Raw genomic sequence first — 19,687 nt, forward strand, 5'->3', positions numbered from 1 at the left:
AGAAAAAAATCCTAAGCAAAACTTTAAATATCAGTCTATTTCTTTTGTACAATGTGGGGACATAGGGTATGAGGAAACAAAAAGGTGTTATTCACATGTTATCCACATGGCAGGTGTTATTCATTCCAGTTAATAGCATTCTTGGGAGGTTAATTGTGAATGACAAAGGTGTATGGGATAGGACAAAATGGAGATTGTATCTGAAATGCAAGTCAAAGTCCGAACACAAAATGGTTCAGGAGATTTTAACACTTCTCTATTCTTCTGAAATTCACAAGTAATCTTCCTGATTTTATGTTAGAAGTGCTAAAATAAAGATCAAATCATTCTCAGCTTGAGACAGTGAAGATACTGCAGTCTGTACAGAAAACACTATTGTGATGATATACACTGTTCCAAGGCTAAAACACACTGTTCCAAGACTCCATAGCCCGTTTCAATTTTGATACACCTGTTTTCTCTTTTTTTTTCTTTTTTTTTTTTGTAAGTTATTTTTCCTGGCCTATAGTATTGTCAAAATCTTGCTTTTCTTGAGATATGTTGCCCAGAAAAAATCAGAACCTACAGAAATCATCTTTCTATATTGTCTTGCTAAGTCCTTTGATTCAGTTTTTTTGCTTTTAGAATAAAATATGTACAGGCTTCTCTGATTTCTTAGACTTGGTGTGTCTCCATGTCCACAAGCTGCTCTGCATCTCAGCAGAATGACAGTGACCACAGAAACGTGTAATCTGTTACAAGTCACTCACACGACATTTAAATGAAATTTAACCAAATACAATAGTTTAACCAATAAAATCTTTGTTCTGCTGAATTCACAATGACTGTGAGATTGGAGTTTTCTGAGAGCATTACCGGTAGTAGGTAATAAAACACTTGGTAATATGTCTGTGTTCTCTGATATCTGGTTATAAAAAAGCTGGCAGAAAAAAAAAAAAACAAAAAACTTTTCAGTGAAGTTCTGCATATTTTCTCCATGTTTCTGTACAGCCTTTAGGCACACAGCGTTCTACAGGTTGTGTTTATCTCTCACCACTTGACTCAATTCAAATGTCTGGAAAGACTCCCCTTTCGCTCTTGCTCTACCAAATGTCACTTGTTTGAAATGTTAGGGGATGATGAAAGTACAAATTTTTACAGAGGAGCTTAATACTGTAAAGAAATCTGTTCACACATTCATGACCAAAGCTCAGGCACTGTAATTTAATCTGTCAAGGGTTAAGAAATGAGTGAAAATTTGGGTTGGAGTGAAATAAGCTATTCAGGAACATTTAGTGCAACAATGATGCAATAAAATATTTCATTTTGGATTAGTCAACTCTTTTCATTCAGCAAAAAGCAATAAGTCACATTTCCTTTTGAGTATGTTTAACATCCTTTGAAGAACATTTCCTTTGTCAGATAGGTCAGTTCTCAAAACAAAATCAGAAACATTCACAAAGTTCATTGGAAAATGTCAAGAGGTGTATTGATATTTTCTACTTTTCTCTAGTCTTTCAACTAAATCCTGTTTGAATTCACAAATAATGTGCCTTTCTCTAATTTCTAATTAGATAGTCACTGAAAAAAAAAAAAAAAAAAAAAAAGACATGAAAAACATGGCTCTGATCAAGGTAAAGAATCATAGATTTATAGAATCAGCAAGGTTGGAATCGACCTCCAAGATCATCCAGTCCAACTGTCCACTTACCACCAATATTTCCCACTAAACATCAAACATTTCTTGAACACCTCCAGGGGCAGTGACTTCACCCACTCCCTGGGCAGCCCGTCCCAGTGCCTAACCACTCTTTGAGAGAAGTTTTTCCTAATATCCAACCTGAATCTCCTCTGGCACAACTTGAGTCCATAAGAGGAAGGTGTAAAAACACTGTGCAAATCTGAGGAGCCATAGTGGTGGTCTGCATAGTCTGGGACCAGGGCAATTGGGAATTTTGTCCTTTGCAGTTTCCTGAGTAATTGGAAGGGATGCAGATGTGCTGTCACTGTGCTGAGTGAGAGCTCATACCCTCTACTTAGCCACTGGAAAGACCCTGCCTGTCTCTGATTCAGGAAGACCCTGTATTTTTATCTTACATGACCGGTAGGTATTTCCTCCTTCTGCTAACTCTACTCTCTCTGATCTGTAAAGAATTTCCTCTCTCTGCCAACAGAATCCAAATTTTATCCTATTTTTATCACCGTCCCCGTCCTTGAATCATTCCAGGCAATTTATATACATGAATCTTTTAATTCACTTTAAATTGTTTTCTTAGGAGGATAAGAATTAGTAAAGAAGTATTACTAAATAGGTCAAATCTCATGATGTTATTGGCTCTGGATGGTCCTCAATTTATTCTTTTTTTTTTTTTTCCTTTTTAATGGGCTTATCTCACTGTAACTTTTAGAATCTTTATGTGAATTCAGAAGAAGAGCGAAAGAATTAATATTTAAACTGAATTGTTATCCATACCTCCCCAAGAAGATACAGCTTGAATCTAAGCAAACCAGGGAGATTACTGGCAAAGTAGGCAAAGAAAGCATTACCATAACTATTTTATCAGGCAGCTCAGAAGAGAATGAGAATAAGCATTTATTTCATGAGGGTAAATATTTCCTTCAAAATTCTCCCAGGGGGAGTACATTTCAATCTACCAATAACGGGGATGCGTTCCAGAGATTTATAAAGCTTTACAGTGAATAAAAACTAATTATATAGTATTTAATCCAAACACATTTGTCTTGGCATCTATCCAAATCTCTCACATAATTATGCAACTTTGTTTCTGGTCTCCTGACTGAGCTCCAGTAAAACAAGAGTTTAATATCTATTAAGTAGGTTGGAAGAATGAAAACTATATCCCACACTAAGGACATTGACTTAGTGGTCTGAAAGTTCTCTGCTGTAGTTACCTCATTTCCATGACTACCTTTTGTATTAACAGTAAGAATTCTGCATTATCTAGCACAAGACAGATGCAGAAGTCTTGGAGCAGGTGCAGAGGAGGGCCAAGAGGATCAGCGGGCTGGAGCGTCTCTCCTATGAGGAAAGGTTGAGGGAACTGGGATTGTTAGCTTGGAAAAGAGAAGGTTCCAGGAGACCTCTCTGTGGCCTTCCAGTACTTGAAGGGAGCATATAAACAAGAGGGGGAATGGCTTTATGAGGGTGAGCAGTGATAGGATGAGGGGGAATGGTTTTAAACCATTTGAGGTTTAGGTTAGATATTAGGAGGAAGTTTTTTCACACAGAGTGTGGTGACACGCTGGAACAGGTTGCCCAAGGAGGTTGTGGATGCCCCATCCCTGGAGGCATTCAGGGCCAGGCTGGATGTGGATCTGGGCAGCCTGGTCTGGTGGTTGGCAATTCTGCACATAGCAAGGGGGTTGTACCTAGGTGATCACTGTGGTCCTTTTCAACCCAGGCCATTCTACGATTCTGTGATCCCTTAACTCCAGAAATAAAATCTTTTCTTGCAATGTGTGGGTTGGCTTTCTTTTTCTTTTCTCATAGTCACTTTCTCCAGCTGACTAAGACTCACCTTTTCATCTCAGCTCTCAGAGGAGTTAATTACTCTCTGATTACTTCTTCCTGTTTACCATACACCTTTTATATGTGGTCATCTCAAACTTATTTGAGGATGGAAGGCAGACAGTGTTCACTAGAGTTGGTTCTCTTGATGGTGCAAGCCCAAAATGCAGGAAGCACATCAGTGATTGTTTTGATCACTGAACATTGTTCAGTGATCCATGGATGAAAGATTGGCCAAACTTTGTTTTTTAATCCATACAAGCATTCAAATTCCATTTGCTTACTGTTCACATGTAATAAAACATTCCAAGGTGACACACCTTTGCATGCGAGGAGTAAAATGTGCTGTCCTCATGCATTTGTCTTGCAGCAGTAGGAGCCTTAAATAATTTTGTATTTCATTATGCTACTACAGCTGTTGAGTTGGGCAGTGGTAATGATGAGGCTTATTTTGCCAGCCATCAGCAGATGGCATATTACTGTGTAAAATGCGACAGTGCTCTGAAGGCAGCACTGTAGGTGAAATCATAGTGGGTGAAATCTCAGACTAGGATGGGAATTTTTCTGTCAACCTGGATTGTACTTCAGCAACTGGTTTCTCATCATGCTAACAACCGTGAACATTAATAAAGCCAATTGGTAGTTTTTGAAAAGTTGGTATGCTATGGTGGTACCAATACTTTAGGATACAGTAAAAAGCTCAGGAGGAAGGCAGTACAGAAGTACAAGATAATATCCATGAAAGTAGAGGTAAAATGAATAATTTTGTGAAAAGAAAAGTATAAGTGGGATATGTATCTATCCCACTAGATTACTGAAAAAAATGAATGAATGTATGGGGCACACAGTGTTCATAGAGCATGGAAGTGATAAATACTTTAATTAGAAATGGACAGAAGACATATTTATTCAAATTCTGTAATGAATGTTTTGATTTCTTCACATCAGCATCTTCCACATATTGGAGCTTCCTTATTGCAGTGAATGTGATTAGAAAATGTTTTCCCTAATTTTTATCTTTACTGAATAGCTTTTCTAATTTTGCAAGTGCCTTTTTTTTTTCCTACAAGAGCATGCAGAAAGCACTGTAGTCACTACAAGTCGAGAAAGAGCAGAGAAGGGAAGGGAAAAGGGAAAGGGAAGGAAAGATCAGGGAAATTACAACTACAAAATAATTTCAAAGATATCTCTACCAAAAGCAGGAAGATTTCTGAAACAGAAAAAAAAATTTTAGATGTGTGATAAGCATGAGAGAAATTATTCTCTTCTCCCGTGTAGCTTATGATCCAATTCCTCCAGCCTATAAACAGTTATGTAAATGCTTAATATGAGCATATGAGTCATCTGGTAGCTTACGAAGTGTTATGCAGTTTCCTCATTGCAGAAGCATAGCTTAGACTGGAGTGATAACAAGGGTCCTCTTCACTAAGGTTTCACTAGCAATTTGTTTAGAAACCTCTACGTTCTGTTACCATTCAAGCTTTTATTCTTTTTCTAATAAGTTGCAAGTAAGTTTGCCCTGCATCTTATACTGAATTAAACTTGACACCCTTTACATAAAAGCATTAATAAATCTTCCCTACTCTTCACACTTCATTTTGTAGCTTGCCAAAATGAGTAACCTCTTCCAGAAACATACAAAGAAATAGTGAATGAAGGAATAACAATCAGAAATGTAATTAGTAATACTTGCTATCACAGTGACATTTACTGGCTTTCACCAGAAGGAGGATCCACTGCGTTGGTTTGCATACAAGATATAGTAAGGATAGAAATACACTATGCAACACATCCTACAGTTATATCAGTGATTTGGTTCAGAATGACTAAACTCTGGTATTGCAGAAATACTGCTGACCTCATACAGCCTTTTGTAGCTATACTGTTTTCTGTACTTTAGCTATTATGCCTGCACATTGTTTCACTGTTCAGTGTACCCAAGACTACTCATTCATTCAACTAATGCTGGGGAGTCTCTAATGTGGAATCTCATTGACTTGCTGCCCTTGCAGTTTAATCAAACAAAACAGAGGACTAGAGGACAAAATTGCTTTGAGAGCTGGTGGCAGATAAATTAGGATGGAAATGTTAGTAACTATCCCAAAATTATACACAACACGTGTAGCAGAGATGGAACTGCATCTAAATTTCAAGGTCAGAAATTTCTGGTGAAAAACTATTTCACCCAGATCGTGTGGGCTTTTCAGAATTTTAGTAGATCAGACATATTTGGTTTTGGAGTCAGTGGAGTTCCCCAAGCTTGCAATGCCATCATCTTGCATATGGACAATCATGCAAGTCCCTTTACACTTTTTGCAGTAAAGATGGAAGTCTGAATTTGTCGGGTTACAGTTTTCATCTCAAAGGCAGCCTTGGTGTGCAACATGACTGGTATGTCAGTCAGTGATCTTGCTGAATCTCTGGTATTAAGATGTGAAGAGGTAAATCATACTGAAAGATGTGCTTTTGCAAAACTCATGCTTGGATTTCGAGGACCATTTTCCCAATCAGGAAGCCATGAAAAGGTTTCCAAGGTCACTAATTTAAAGTTTGTTAGTCATAAAACCTTGGGATTCTCAACTACTTTGCTCTCCCTTATGAAGAATTTTGAAGCTCCCAGAAGTATAGACTAACCCAGGTTGCACAGGGTTTTCCAAGCCTCCTCCTACAGTACTTGAATTCCTGATGTGCAAATCCTGGGAGAGATTCCAGCATCTTGTCTTAACAGCCCAGCCTTCTTTTGAGACTATTTTGGGCTAACAGCTCTGAGGTACGAGGCTATTCAAACTAAAGAAACAAAGAACAACAACAAACAAACAAGCAACAACAAAAAAAATCCAGGAAAACAGAATGGCAGTCCATTTTTTATCAGAAATTCTGTGTCCTGAACACCTCTGCTCCATCCCACTGGCTAAACTACAGAAATTTAATCCTATTCTAGTTCAGTGTGTCTACTCCAATAATTGATCATTTTATGATCAGTTTATTAATAAATCTGTAAAAATTATATCTTTGTAAGAGATACAAAGGAGTGTATATTATGTTTCTGACTAACCAATAAGCAATAATTTGCAATAGGAATTTTAAGTAATATTCTTCTTAGTCAAAGGAAGTGCTAAGCGCTCTGCATTCTTTATATGTCTTAGCGGCTTGCAGCTCTTCTAACAGCTCATCTGTAATATCTTCCATGTCAATAGAATTATTTTTTTTTTTAAGTGACATTTGAGTCACCAATAACTTCTCAATAGAAATATCTTGAAAATGAACATTAAAAGCAGATTTTTTTCCTCAAAGTGTTCATTTATGCAGAAAATGTCACGTCAACCTTTTTCTTCTGCCTTGCTGACAAACGCTCTTTTCAAACTTAAATTTCAGTTTCATTCTAATCTGTAACATGTACTAATCATATTAGGAATGAATCATTTTATTCAGGATGGCCACTGCTTCTCTTAGCTAGCTCTAATTTGTAACGTTACTCCTAAAGCTGTATCAGGTTCATCTTTAGAATGAAGAAAAGCAGCTGCTGTCTGACAATTCCCACACATCTTTTTTACAGTGTTTTGCTTTCTTTTCTTCATGACTCCTTAGATGATGTAATTTCAAAATATCAAGTGGTCTTGAAGAGACCTACCAGATCAGAGCCGTCATATCAAGATTGAGGTGTAAGATGTACCTCTGTCTTAATACAGTTTAGGTTGCCTCTCACCTGAGCAGGATGCTGGAGTGTTCATCCTGCAGCCATCTCCAGACAAGGAGATTTCTAGGATGGAGAGGAGGGCATGGGATGTGAAAGGACGACAGTGGAAACACAGAGCACTAGGCATGTTCAGGTTTTTTGGTTTGAAGAAAAAAACCAATATCTTCTCCCCCGCAGCTCAACCTTTTGCTGGAATCTTCTCCTTGGCTACTGCTGTGTTGGTTGGCAGGTGCCAGCATCCTGCCTCTAAGAGGACACCTCATTACTGCCATCCAGATTCCTGGTATCCATGGAGAGGTCACATCCTAATCCCAGTGACAAAACTCCTGCCCACACAACACTGATTTAAACATTAAAAACTGGAATACCTTTTACCAAAACACCTCATTGTACTATGTGAGGATACAGACAGAACATTTTAAAATCAATACTGTACATCCTGCTAGAACAGACAGATAATTGCCAAAGCAGTCAGCCATATGACCCTCCTTCTAATTATTAGCACTGCTGTAGTTCCGAGACTGCTGACATTTTCATCATAAAGCAAGAGAATTTCAGAGACTGTGGTTCTGATATCTAGATGTTGGCATTCTGCTATTGAGCACAGTCAGGTACAGCTGCTGGGATGGGGATTTTTGCTTTGGTTCTGTATGGCTAGCTGCTTTGTTCCTTCCCACTTTTTGTATTTGAAGACTAAGAATCCCAATTTAAAAAATATTTTTCTGCAAAAGTGGAAGGAATTTTGAAGGCTTTATTTTTCCTCTTGATCTTACTTCAGCTACTCCATAGGACTTCATTTTGAACAAAGTGCGAACTCCGCAAAGAGCGTACATCATACATTTAAGAAATTGGCTGAATAAGCAATTATGCATTACTTTGTGCCTAAGGCCATGCATTTTGGTCTGTTGTATAAATAATACTCATTTTTGTATGTCTGTAATTACCACGTTTTAAAAGGGATGACATTTAGAATGCAAAGGACTAAAAGTAAACATCATACTAAACACTTTCTAAAATTGCATCTTTGCTTAATTAATCAGCAATAGGTAACAGCACACACAGATTATTGCAGCAATAAAAGGCAAAGCCTTTAACTGCAACAGTACACTTTAGATGTGAGTTATGCTAGTGCAAGAGTTAACAAAGCCTCTTCTTCTGCAGATCTGGATTAAAACTCCAGCTCCATGTCACAAGTAACAGTGGATTTGACAGCTCCTTCGTGGACAGTTGTCCACTCTGGAAGCCGTGGGTGGGGCATGGATGGGATGAGCAGTGGGGTGAGCAGTACTTTACATTACTACTACACTCATAGGTGCTTTCATACCTCACTTTGAGGCATGCAAAAATAGTTAAAATCACAGAATCACAGAATCACAGAATGGCCAGGGTTGGAAGGGACCTCAAGGATCATGAATCTCCAACCCCCCTGCCACATGCAGGGCCAGGGCCACCAACCTCCACATTCAACCAGGCTGCCTAGGGTCCCATACAACCTGGCCTTGAACACCTCCAGGGACAGGGCATCCACAGCCTCTCTGGGCAACCTGTTCCAGCACCTCACCACTCTCTCTGTAAAGAACTTCCCCCTGACATCCAACCTAAATCTCTCCTCCTTCAACTTAAAACCATTTCTCCTTGTCCTGCAGTTATCTACCCTTTCAAAGAGTTGATTCCCCTCCTGTTTGTAAAAGTCACAGTGTTCTTCATTCCTAGGACTTTGATGGAGCGAAGTCAAATTTTGCTTCACTTTCTTCCCCATACTTCTCAGGGTAAACAAAAGGTAAACAAAGTAAAACAAAAATTATAGTATTGGTTGGCGTGCAGCAAGACAAGGATACATCATACAAACCAATAAGGAAACTCACAGCTGTGCCGGTAATGAGGATTGATGTCCTGCTAGCAGACTTCAGGAATTTGGCTTTGTATCCAGGAGCCCTAAACCTCTCAGGATCTTTGTTGGCAGGATCCTACACAGTGTAACTGTAGAAACTGCAAGTAAAGGAGGATGAAGGAGAGCTGCAGGCCCACATGGCTGCTACAAGAAGATAAACTATGGAAGTCTTGCAGTTGCTCAGATTTTCCAGCATTCAGGTCTCTCTTGAGAGAAATATACAAGAAACAAAAGCAATCTGATGATTAATTGCTCTTGATTGAGCAAATTATTTTTGAAAAAAAGTGTTTTATGATGCTCAGCACTGCACCTGCTTCAAACATAGATGGGCATGTCTGGCTTTGCTTCTTCCTTTTGTGTCCCTAATCCAGCTAGGCTATTTTTCTGTCAAGGAGAGGTATTCAACCTAAAGCCAGACCTTGAGTAGGTTTTATTCAAGAGAACAAGATTAGTTCCCCCCATCTGTCACATGTGGTGCAAAAATAGCACCACTGGTTGAGGATCACAGGCCTTCATCAATCCAGAAAACAAGAGTAGGAAAAGCGTGTTTCTGGGGCTGAGAGCATTAGGCAGGCTTCAGTGTGGAGCAGATGCTCCCATGAAAAGGAACGAGAGGGAAAAGCTGTTGTGTGGGGCAGAAATGCACAGCAAGAATTTGTTCTTCAAACAGTGTTATTGTGCTCTTTGTATTGATTGTAGTCTCAGTGGAAATAAATGAGAGGCTTTACTTTTGGAGCAACATACATATATGTGACTCAAAAGCTGAGCATTTGCTATGTGAACTCTAATGTATCTAATGATTACACAGACACTACAATCTCTCTTTCCAAAGCAGAGAAGGAACAGGTATTGTAAAACCACAGAGTAAAGCTCCATTTCTGTCATTGCTTGCTAAGCGCTGTGTAGTCCAGGGCTAAAACAGCCACACAATATTGAATAGCTGATAATTCGTATGTAAACTGAATTGCCAGATCTGTTCCTTAAGGTTATTGATATTGTTTAAGTGTGTTCTGACACAGTAAGTTGTTCGCTACAGCTCCCCAGAGTTAAACTCTTTTGGAAAAAAAAGTGAGCAATTTATCATTATCTAGAATCCAGGACAGAGTTTGCCTTTCCCTTACATGGAAAGCACTGTATGGTGCACCTGAGCAAGAGGCTGAGGGAAGGTGCTAGTGCTGCAGCTGGCTGCCGTGATTGATGTTCAGTGATTTTTGGTACGGACTAACACCCTCGAGAGACCAAAGCAAAACCAGTGTATTCTGTTCAGAAAGAACAAGATTTATAGCAAAACCTCCATGGTAAGAGATTTAAATGGATTCATCTGTTGTGTCAATAATCTAATAATCTTCAGGTTAAAAAAGTCATTAAATAAAAAAGTAAAAAATAAAAAAATAAAAATAAAAAAAGTGTTATTTCTACAGTTTGCATGGGTTAAAGAAAGCAAAATGGAAGGGACACTATAACATTGCAAGCATATTATATTACAAAGTTATTGTGATTTCAGGATTCGTGGGTGGACTGAGATTTACCCATTATGAACCAGTAGCTCCTTAACAGAACATGTTTAGTGATGCTGGTGTTCTGCCTCAAAGAAGCTGTCTAATTTCATTCTCTTGTTTTGACTTTGGATTTTTGATGGGAATGAAGAAAATGCAAGTGTTGTAATGGCTTGAAAATATCTTATTTGAGTTGTAGAGTAATTCTCCCAGTTTGACAGTTTCTTGGGAGCTCCAAGCCGTATACTGAACTCTTAATTTCTAGCTCTTCATGTATTTCTCATCAGTAAGTATTTTTAACTGGAGGCACATCAAATTATTTTCAAATTTTGCCTAATCTAATCTTTCTAAAATGTAAAATAAATAGGAAACCCTTTTTGCTGTTCAAGGAGTCCCCCAAAACATGACCCCCTTTTGATATGGAATAAAGCTAAGGTCACAAGAGGCCATCCTGACAGTCAGAAATTGCTGCAGGGCAGTGGCACTCATAGGCCTGTGAACTATCTGCCTCTTTTCACCTCTACAAGGTGTAGAGACCATTCAGAGTATTGTTTCCCATATAGGACTCCTGTATGCAAAGGGATCTTCATCTAAGCTTGCTCTTGCCATGTAGCACCATTAAAATGCAAGAGCCATAGCACTATAGTCAAAAGCAATATGGTCAATGAAGAATAAAGAAACAAAAGACTGAAGAATGCTAAGCTATGCACAGTATAGACAGATTTAAACATAAATAGTTGTAAGACTGTAAGAGCTGAAAAACAAGTGATGTTCGACATTTAAAGCCACCTCTTTGATATTTTTATTGAAGATATTTTGTTATAAAGGATATTTTCTTGTGACATATCTAGAAACAGCTAAGCTTTTGAAACAGAAATTGTCATTTTATCTGACAGAGAGCACAAGAATAAAGAATTAGAGAAATGCATTTGTCTTAAAAAAAAAAAAAAGAAAAAAAAAAAAAAAAGAAAAGAAAAGAAAGAAAGAGAGAAAGAGCGTCTGGAGTAAAAGTTAAGCTTGCAAAACAATTCTGGTGAATTTGCTTATCTTTAGTGACTCTTGCTTTATGCTTGTGATAGTTGTCTCCCACTCCACACACTACTTCTGAAGAGAAAATTATGAAAAATTCTTACTGAACAGCTAATTTATCAGTCTGACGTTACCATCTATCACAAGGGAAGGCCTGCTGCTAGGAAAATCAAGATTATTGGTTCAGGGGTTTTGTTTCTTCATGTGAAATGAAGGTTAGTGAGACAATGTACATATCTGAGAAATGTCCTGTGCATTTTAAGTCCAGAGTCCCATAGATCACTTATTTTTCTGCAGTCTGCTGTAGAAATCACTATTCTCATTGACTGTCTATAGCAGTCCTGCTGCTAAAGATTCCATTCCAAGCAAAAGGGATTTGAATTTCTTTTCCTTCACAAACTATGATGCAGTCCATCAGAAAAGTTTAATACTTTAAGGTTAATCTTAGATCTAACCATGTATATTTCAGTATAGCACCTTATTAACTACAGGCTCAAACAGCTCAAGGCTGGCAGGCAACATGTAAGGAATGACATACAGACACCTACACTGATTTCTGTACTATTGAACTGTAATTCAGCAGCTGGAAGCCCTGTGCAGTACAAGGCTTTTCATGTGACAGTGAATGACTGCACATGGGCAAATTAGTCTGGCCCTATTGCTGAATGAGAGCTAGTTTCTATGTAAAAAAAAGCAACCAAGCAAACAAACAAACAGAAAAACCTCTAATGAGCAAGACAAAAACTTTTTTAAAAAGCTAAAAATCAGAAATTCTAGAAGTAATTTTTAACCTTTTTAATAAGTAGTGATATCTACAAATTCAGAAAAGGTTCAAAAGCTACAGTCTCTCTCTGATCTTGCTGCAAACCTTCAGACTTTTTATTTTTTATTTTATTTTGGAGGACTGGTTGTGTGTACTCCGAATTTACACATTTGTGGCCTGAGGAACTCATTCAATATGTAAGTCTCATGCAATCAACTTTCTGCTTAGTGGCATAGCAGAATAGAGACAAGTCTATTAATGAAGAGATATAGCTCTGTAATCACATTCAGTCAGTTTGTATCACACTTGTATAATAGTATTTAGTGCAATGATAATACCCAGCCTTTTCCAAATCTACATCCACTGAATTCTAAGTAGAGGAAAATTGCACGTTGTGTCTTTGCAATTGTATAGATGTAAGACATGATGACTTGCCAAAGACGTCACAACATACCACTCAGTGAGAAGATTGGAATTTACTAGTTCCCAGTTTGCAGTTATATTTCAGAAAACAATATTTTATTTTATTTTAAAACTTGGCCTAACCCACTATGTGAAAGATATAATAAGACAGTTACAATCTGGTAAAAGGGTACAAGTTATCAAGATACAAAAATAGTCATGTGAACCAGTGGGCAGCATAGCAGCAAGTGATTATTTGTGTAGGCAAGGAAGGACTCTAGAGGAATCCCTGCAGATCACCTTGCTCTAAGGGAAGATTTACAGGTCCCACATGATCAAGTATCATGGTTGAAAGCTGTATGTACAGTTATTTTTCTTCTATTTCCTTTTTAGTCATGTTTATAACAAGGCTTTGAGAAACTGCCTTAGGATGTGAAACTTCCTTGAAAACACGAACATATTCTACCTACCTACCTGCCTGCTGGGCTTGGCAGATAACACTGGCAATCTAAGTGGGTCATTGACTTTGTTAGAAGTATTCGCTTCTCCATCAGACCTAGGAATTTAGTAATTTTTGCATCCCTCCACCTGGAAGGCTGAAGATACTTAATCAGTACTTTTTCCTCTGAAATGAATGAAAAGAATCTTATTTGTGTGTGAGAGATTTTGATTCCATCTGCCTTGGCCATTTACAATTTCATTTTGAAGAGTCAATATTACAAATACATGGCATGCTTGTAAGTGTGTAGGTATCGCCTATGCATAAGTGTTATAATTGCTTTACAATGTACAATAAAAAGAAGTCCCATATTTAAGCACACAACATTTCCACTCTCTCAGCCCTCAGCATTTCTAGATGTTGTTCATGGCTCTGAATTCACTCTTTTAACATATCTTTAAGAATTCATTTAGAAAGAGGTTGAGGAAGGTGTCTGATAATTATCACTGCTTCTCACAAAATCGTTGCATTTCCCATGAAGAATCTGTTGAATCTGAAGTTGGAACTGGCGTCATCACAGTGTATGATAACTCGATGAGTAAGAGAGCAATTCAAACTGCCCATACCAGATGACATTTCACCAACCACAAAATATTCTCTTTTTGCTAATTACAACTAGCAGGTTCTTAGCAAGCCAGTGTTTTTAATTAGAGCTTATACAATAAGAATTTGTTTTGATTAAAAAAAAAAAAAAAAAAAAGTTTGGAAGTTAGGCAGTGCCCTCTCCTGGACAGAGGTTCCCAAAGAAGTTTACAAAGTGTCCCAGATGTTGCCTATTAGCAAAAATGGGCACAAACCAGCATGTTAATCTGCTGTCTGCATTTGTTTGCTGCAAGAAAGTACATGTTGTACTTCCTCACACTTCAGTCTACTCAAAAGGAGTCTGTGCAACAAAAACTATTTCTAGTTAAAATAGCAAAGACCTTTGGGTTAATTTAATTTGAACTCATCAAGCTAGAGTTGACAGTGCAAATTTATCACAAGAAACAGCAGTAATATTTAGCGATGTTTATTCCAGTTTTTACAAAAATCAACTCAAATTTTCAGAAATAAGGATGATGGAGAAATACTTAATTGAAGCTCACTTTTTAGGTGTCATTTTACATGTCTTTATGGTTCTCTTTCAAGGTCAAAGCAATGGAGCTATGCTGAAAAGCTCCAAAGTGTCTTTTCCTATTTATCCTTTCTTGACTGTTTTAATAAATGAATGAATTTAAGTTTCATCTAACGACTCCAATCTCATGACTCTTGACTTCAGTCTGTTAAAATTAAATAAATAATAACAAACTTAACAAAGATCCAGATTAAGCAGAACATTCTTAAGATTTTACAGCATCTCACCACAAAGATGATAGATATGGATTTCCCCAGTAGTTCATTTAAAACTTGCATTTAAATCCCTTCAGAGGTGAACTATAAAACTGTAATAATCCAGCATTTACAGGAAAATTTAAATTAATGGCATAAAAAGCATACCCACTCAATACCCACTTAGTCATACCCACTCAATGAGCATTTACAGTTCTCAGCACATTCCTATGATTTTTTCAGCATGGAAAACACAGAGGAAAATAGTTGCTTGGTGTAAATTGTAAATGATACCTACAAAACAGCTGACAGGTTGTTTTGTACGCTAGCTTAAACACAAAACAAAATAGCTATTGTATTTATTTACTTTAATTTTAACCACTTTCTAAAAATCTGCAGACTTCTCAAAACAGACTGCCCATATAGAACAGTCAAACTTACATTCTAAACTGTTTTTCTTCTGACTGTTCACTTCAAAGGTGTGCTTCTACTGAGAAATGAAGCCTTAGCATACTCGCACTCATGTGGGAATGGCCCTGGAGTAGGGATCAAGATCTGCATATAATATTGCTCTTCAGGAAATCTTTATCTATTAAATACATGCACCCACAGCTGTAAGCATCTCTGCTCCAGCAAGTAAGCTCCACTGCCTTCTGCTAAGAGCTGTAAGCTCAAGAGTACAGACCTCCTCATTAATGGTCACAGCTGGTCATTAGATGATCACTGAATCTTTCTTGATGACCTACTAATGAACTTCCCACTGGCTTTGTGTGAAGATTGGTCAAGGTAGACTGTATAGGTAATTTATACCTGAACACCTGGCACGTTAATGGCCTTTTCTCAGCAACTGTAATTTACACAGTGCTATTAAGAGGCAGTACATCCTTCCCAATCTATTTCTCAGGTGAAATATTTCATGTTGAAAGGAAACTTTGGATTTTGTGTTTAAAAAGGTGTTCAAATATTTTATTTAGGGGGAAAAGTTCTTTAAGAATTTAAGAAAGTCTATTATCTTACAGAGGTTGTTTTGTTGTTTTTATTGTTTTGTTGTTTTGTTGTTTTGGTTTGGTTTGGTTTTTTTACATTTCTCCCCTCAATATATATATATGCTTTTTAAGAGAAAGAAAAAAAAAAAAAAATGCAACATATGTATGTTAGTATTTGCCTGTTAGTCTTAGAGGCCTCCACAGTGTATAAAGCAGCTTAGTGGGTGCCTGTTAGCTGCAAGAGCCCAAAGAGATTTGATGGTTCAGAACCCATGGTGCCTAATCTCTGTGAATGCTGGATAAATTGTCCAGAAGCCACAGTTCCAACAGCTGTCATCTTACCAGCTCCTAAGAGCCAAAAATTTTCAGCCATACCCTGATTTGGTAGGAAAGCTGCAGAAAAAACCCAAGAAGTGGCAGTGATGAGTTAGCGCTCTTCCTTCTGACAGTGGTGTCAGCATAGGGGTTATCCATTTATCACAGAACCTTGCTATGAGCTGTGATTACTAGGCATTTCACAGCCTTGAACATATGCTAGCCTGGATGACTGTAGCCAATGTATTCATAATCCCTCATGGTTTTGTTTTTTCCTTTCCACATATTTGTGTGTTACAGTTAGTTTATATATATTGTGCATTTGCTCCGAGAAAGCAAGTTTGCATCTACTCAAATGTCCTGGGAACAGTCAGGAAGTTTATCACATCCCATTTTTCATGCCCTTGACTCTCATTAATTGGTGTCATAATGATCATCTCATTCCCTGCAAATGGCTTCAGAATCGCCAAAATCTCTCCAGTGAGATCCATCTTTCAGATGGCACTTTCTGAGCTCTCCCTGTATAGTGATCAAGGAGATGGGTTTCTAGGAAGGTGTACTGACCATTCAGGAGGTGATGTTGTAAGAAGATGATTTTGCAAAGAACAGTCCTGTGCACTACTCCAAGGAGCACAGAAAATATATTTAAAAGAGTTTTTGCCCTCTCTTTAAAGATCTTTAGCTTATTTTCTCTTTGCTCTGAATGACATGAAATTGTCTCCTTAACCAGAGATGCGGGCTCAAACTTTTTGATTATGAGTGAGACCTTCTCCTATTTTCAAGTACTGGCATACTCCTGTCTCCTTAGTAGACATTGCTGACAAATGACATATTGTTGTATCAACTGTAGGTAAGCTTTATTAAAATGATTAAAAGCAGCTCAATTTCTAATGCAATTCTGCACTGTTTATGGCGTGGAAATGAGAATTCAAGCCTGTTAGAGGAGTCAGATTCTTTCATTGAAAATCATAAATCATTTCAGATAAGACATATTTAATAATTACTCATCTTCCTGTTATACAGCATCCCGAATTTGTTTCCATATTAAAAAAAAAAAAAAAAGTTCAAAAATTTTAAGAGATTTGAGAAAGCATATAAAGTTGAATCCTGTTCTTATGCAACATTTAAGCTCAATTTTATTGTCTTTATTTTCAGGAAATACAGTGAAAACCATCTGCAAGTAAAGTAGATATGTTTGGACATTTCCAACAATGATTGGAAGTTGAGGGTGTTTACAAATGTACATTGTTTAAAACAGCTACTGATTCAAATATGAATATTTTTTGTAAATTCTGAAATAACATATTTTCCTTCTTTCTTTTTAACAGGGGGTTCTGCTAATCTAACCTGCCGAGCTTTCTTTGGATATAGTGGAGATGTCAGTCCTTTAATCTACTGGATGAAAGGGGAGAAGTTTATTGAAGATTTGGATGATAGTCGAGTCTGGGAAAGTGATATCAGGTAAAAAAAATAAATTTATATATATATACATATATATAGTCTCTTAGTCAATATCTTTTTTGACAGTTAATGTAGTAATTACTATAGATTAATTCAGGAACATTTGGGGTTCGTTCCCTTTTTTACAATGTTCACTTAAATTTTTTCAATTTCATTTGTAGAGAATGGAAAAATATAGCAAGACCTGGTGCAAAGAGAGCTGCAAAAGCTCATTTAGTGTCATAAAGATTTTTCCAAACTGTGGAAAACTACCAAAACCAGTAGCACTAAGTTACTAAACATTACCATTAGTTACTGAAAAAAAAATAAAGAAAAGTAAATATACCAAGAAAAGTAGGTCAAAATAAGTATTTTAAAATTCAAGTTCTTAAATAAATGCTGAAGTCTGAATTCTCTTTCTGAATATTTTGACTTTTCTTCTTCAAAGAAAGAACTGAGTTTCCTGGGATGTTATTTGGCCTGTGAGATCTAAACCTCCTGTTATGTGGGCTGGTTATAGTTGCTGAAATATTTGTTATAGAAAGAATCTGGTGATTCACGTCATGTACTTTTCCTGTTTCTAAAAGTGTTATCTCATTTGGATACTGAGAAAAAAAATGGGTTTGTACAGTGAATAACATACTTGACATAGCTTCCCAACTCCAATATAATGTAATTACTTGGATCTAAAGAGATTCTGTTTTCATTTATAATTGTGTGTGTGCATATGACTGTGTTTGTACATCATGGATAAACACAGAAATGTTGGAAAATCTAATTGTGTACTATCAAGGAAGTTAAATAATCACAGGTGTATTATATTCACCAAAATTGTCTGTAATAGAACTATGAGCTTATTTTTACCTGAACTCATACATGAGAGTTTATTACTTCATGAAAAGACAAACATCACTTTCTTTTTCAGCTTTGGCCTGGACTACTTCTGTTTAAAGGAAGAAACTTCCTTTACCAAATTCAAGAAGGCCACATAGATGTTCAGGGTCTTTTGTTTTTGTATATTGAGATATATTTCATCAGTGTACGTCAATTTTATTCTATAAATTTCAAGATCAATGCACTAAATAGCACAAGACAACTAATTAGCTGCATTTCTTATGTAAAAATATTTATAAGCCTTTCAAGCAGATGTGGCATTTTGAAAGCTAACAAAAAAAGACAAAAAACCTCATTACCACTTTTTTCTTTTGTGGACTGAGGACCCAGCAGACTGGCTACCACATATTTTGTCAGGTGTGAAGTAAGGGAGAAGCGTGTAGAAGTTTCTCATTTGCTTTTCCAGGTTTCTAAAGCCGCTGTTAGGCTTGATAAGGGGGAAAGCAACAGGAAGACAAGTAGAAAGTTATGCTGGTCTTTGCTTTTCATTATTGTCTGTATGAATGAGTGGCATCTGGCATTCTAGCTTATTTTACTGACTTACTTACAATACTAAATTTTATAATACATTGAAGTAATATACTTTTCAGTATACAAACTGTGTGTTGGTCAAGACTACTAGCATCACTCTAAACCTGAAAATAACTGTATTCACTTTTTCTGTTCTAACATTTCAAAACTCTACAAACTACTGATCAGGGTCTCCATCAGAGTGTGCAATAATGTGTTATCAGTGTGTGCATCATCATGTTTAAATACAATTAACTGAAACTCTCATTAATATTTACAAAACTAAACCTCTTCATTAGAAGTGAATGAGAAAAAGGCATGATATAATTTAATTAGGATTTCATAAAACCATAGCTAAATTTGAAGCCTGAGAGCTAAGAATTGTAAGTAGCACTATTATGTCATTGTTATCTATTCCTATACTGTGACACAAGCAGAAGAGCAGACATTATTTTTTTTTATTAGGGTTCTCAAGGAACATCTTGGGGAACAGGAAGTTTCTATCTCATTGATTCTCAATTCTGTGGAGGAAGGAGACCTCGGCAATTACTCATGCTATGTTGAGAATGGAAACGGACGCCGGCACGCCAGTATTCTCCTACATAAAAGGGGTAAATATACATCTTCTTCCCATTAAATGATACATTGTAGGGGAAACTTGACTGTGTGTGTAAAACTTCCTTTTGACAAAAATGTTAATTTTGTTTTCCTGAGATATTAATAGGTAATGATTGTTTTCCCTAGGCATTCATATAACTTTCAAAATAAAACAGAAAGGTTGCTGTTAATTCAGGCTGTCACTAGCATAAACACAATAACACCTTTTAATTATATTTCTTTCACGGATGCATTTAATAATTCATGAACTTTAAAACTAATGAAGACTCAATAGAGAAAAAAAATAGTAGGAAGTTAAAGTTAATAAAACCAGAATCATTTTCTCTAAGAA

General features: G+C 36.8%; 1 protein-coding gene across 1 annotated transcript in view; it reads left to right on the forward strand.

Moving 5' to 3' along the window:
* IL1RAPL1 (interleukin 1 receptor accessory protein like 1) overlaps positions 1-19,687 on the forward strand; it is a 685,271-nt gene that overhangs the window by 628,346 nt on the left and 37,238 nt on the right. Inside the window, exons 7-8 of the mRNA XM_052674171.1 lie at positions 17,223-17,355; positions 19,204-19,349. Of these exons, the coding sequence (XP_052530131.1) occupies positions 17,223-17,355; positions 19,204-19,349 (279 nt within the window). The remainder of the gene's footprint in view (positions 1-17,222; positions 17,356-19,203; positions 19,350-19,687) is intronic.

Source organism: Tympanuchus pallidicinctus, unplaced genomic scaffold, assembly GCF_026119805.1.
Source record: "Tympanuchus pallidicinctus isolate F22 unplaced genomic scaffold, pur_lepc_1.0 scaffold14, whole genome shotgun sequence".
NCBI classification, from domain to species: Eukaryota; Metazoa; Chordata; class Aves; order Galliformes; family Phasianidae; genus Tympanuchus; species Tympanuchus pallidicinctus.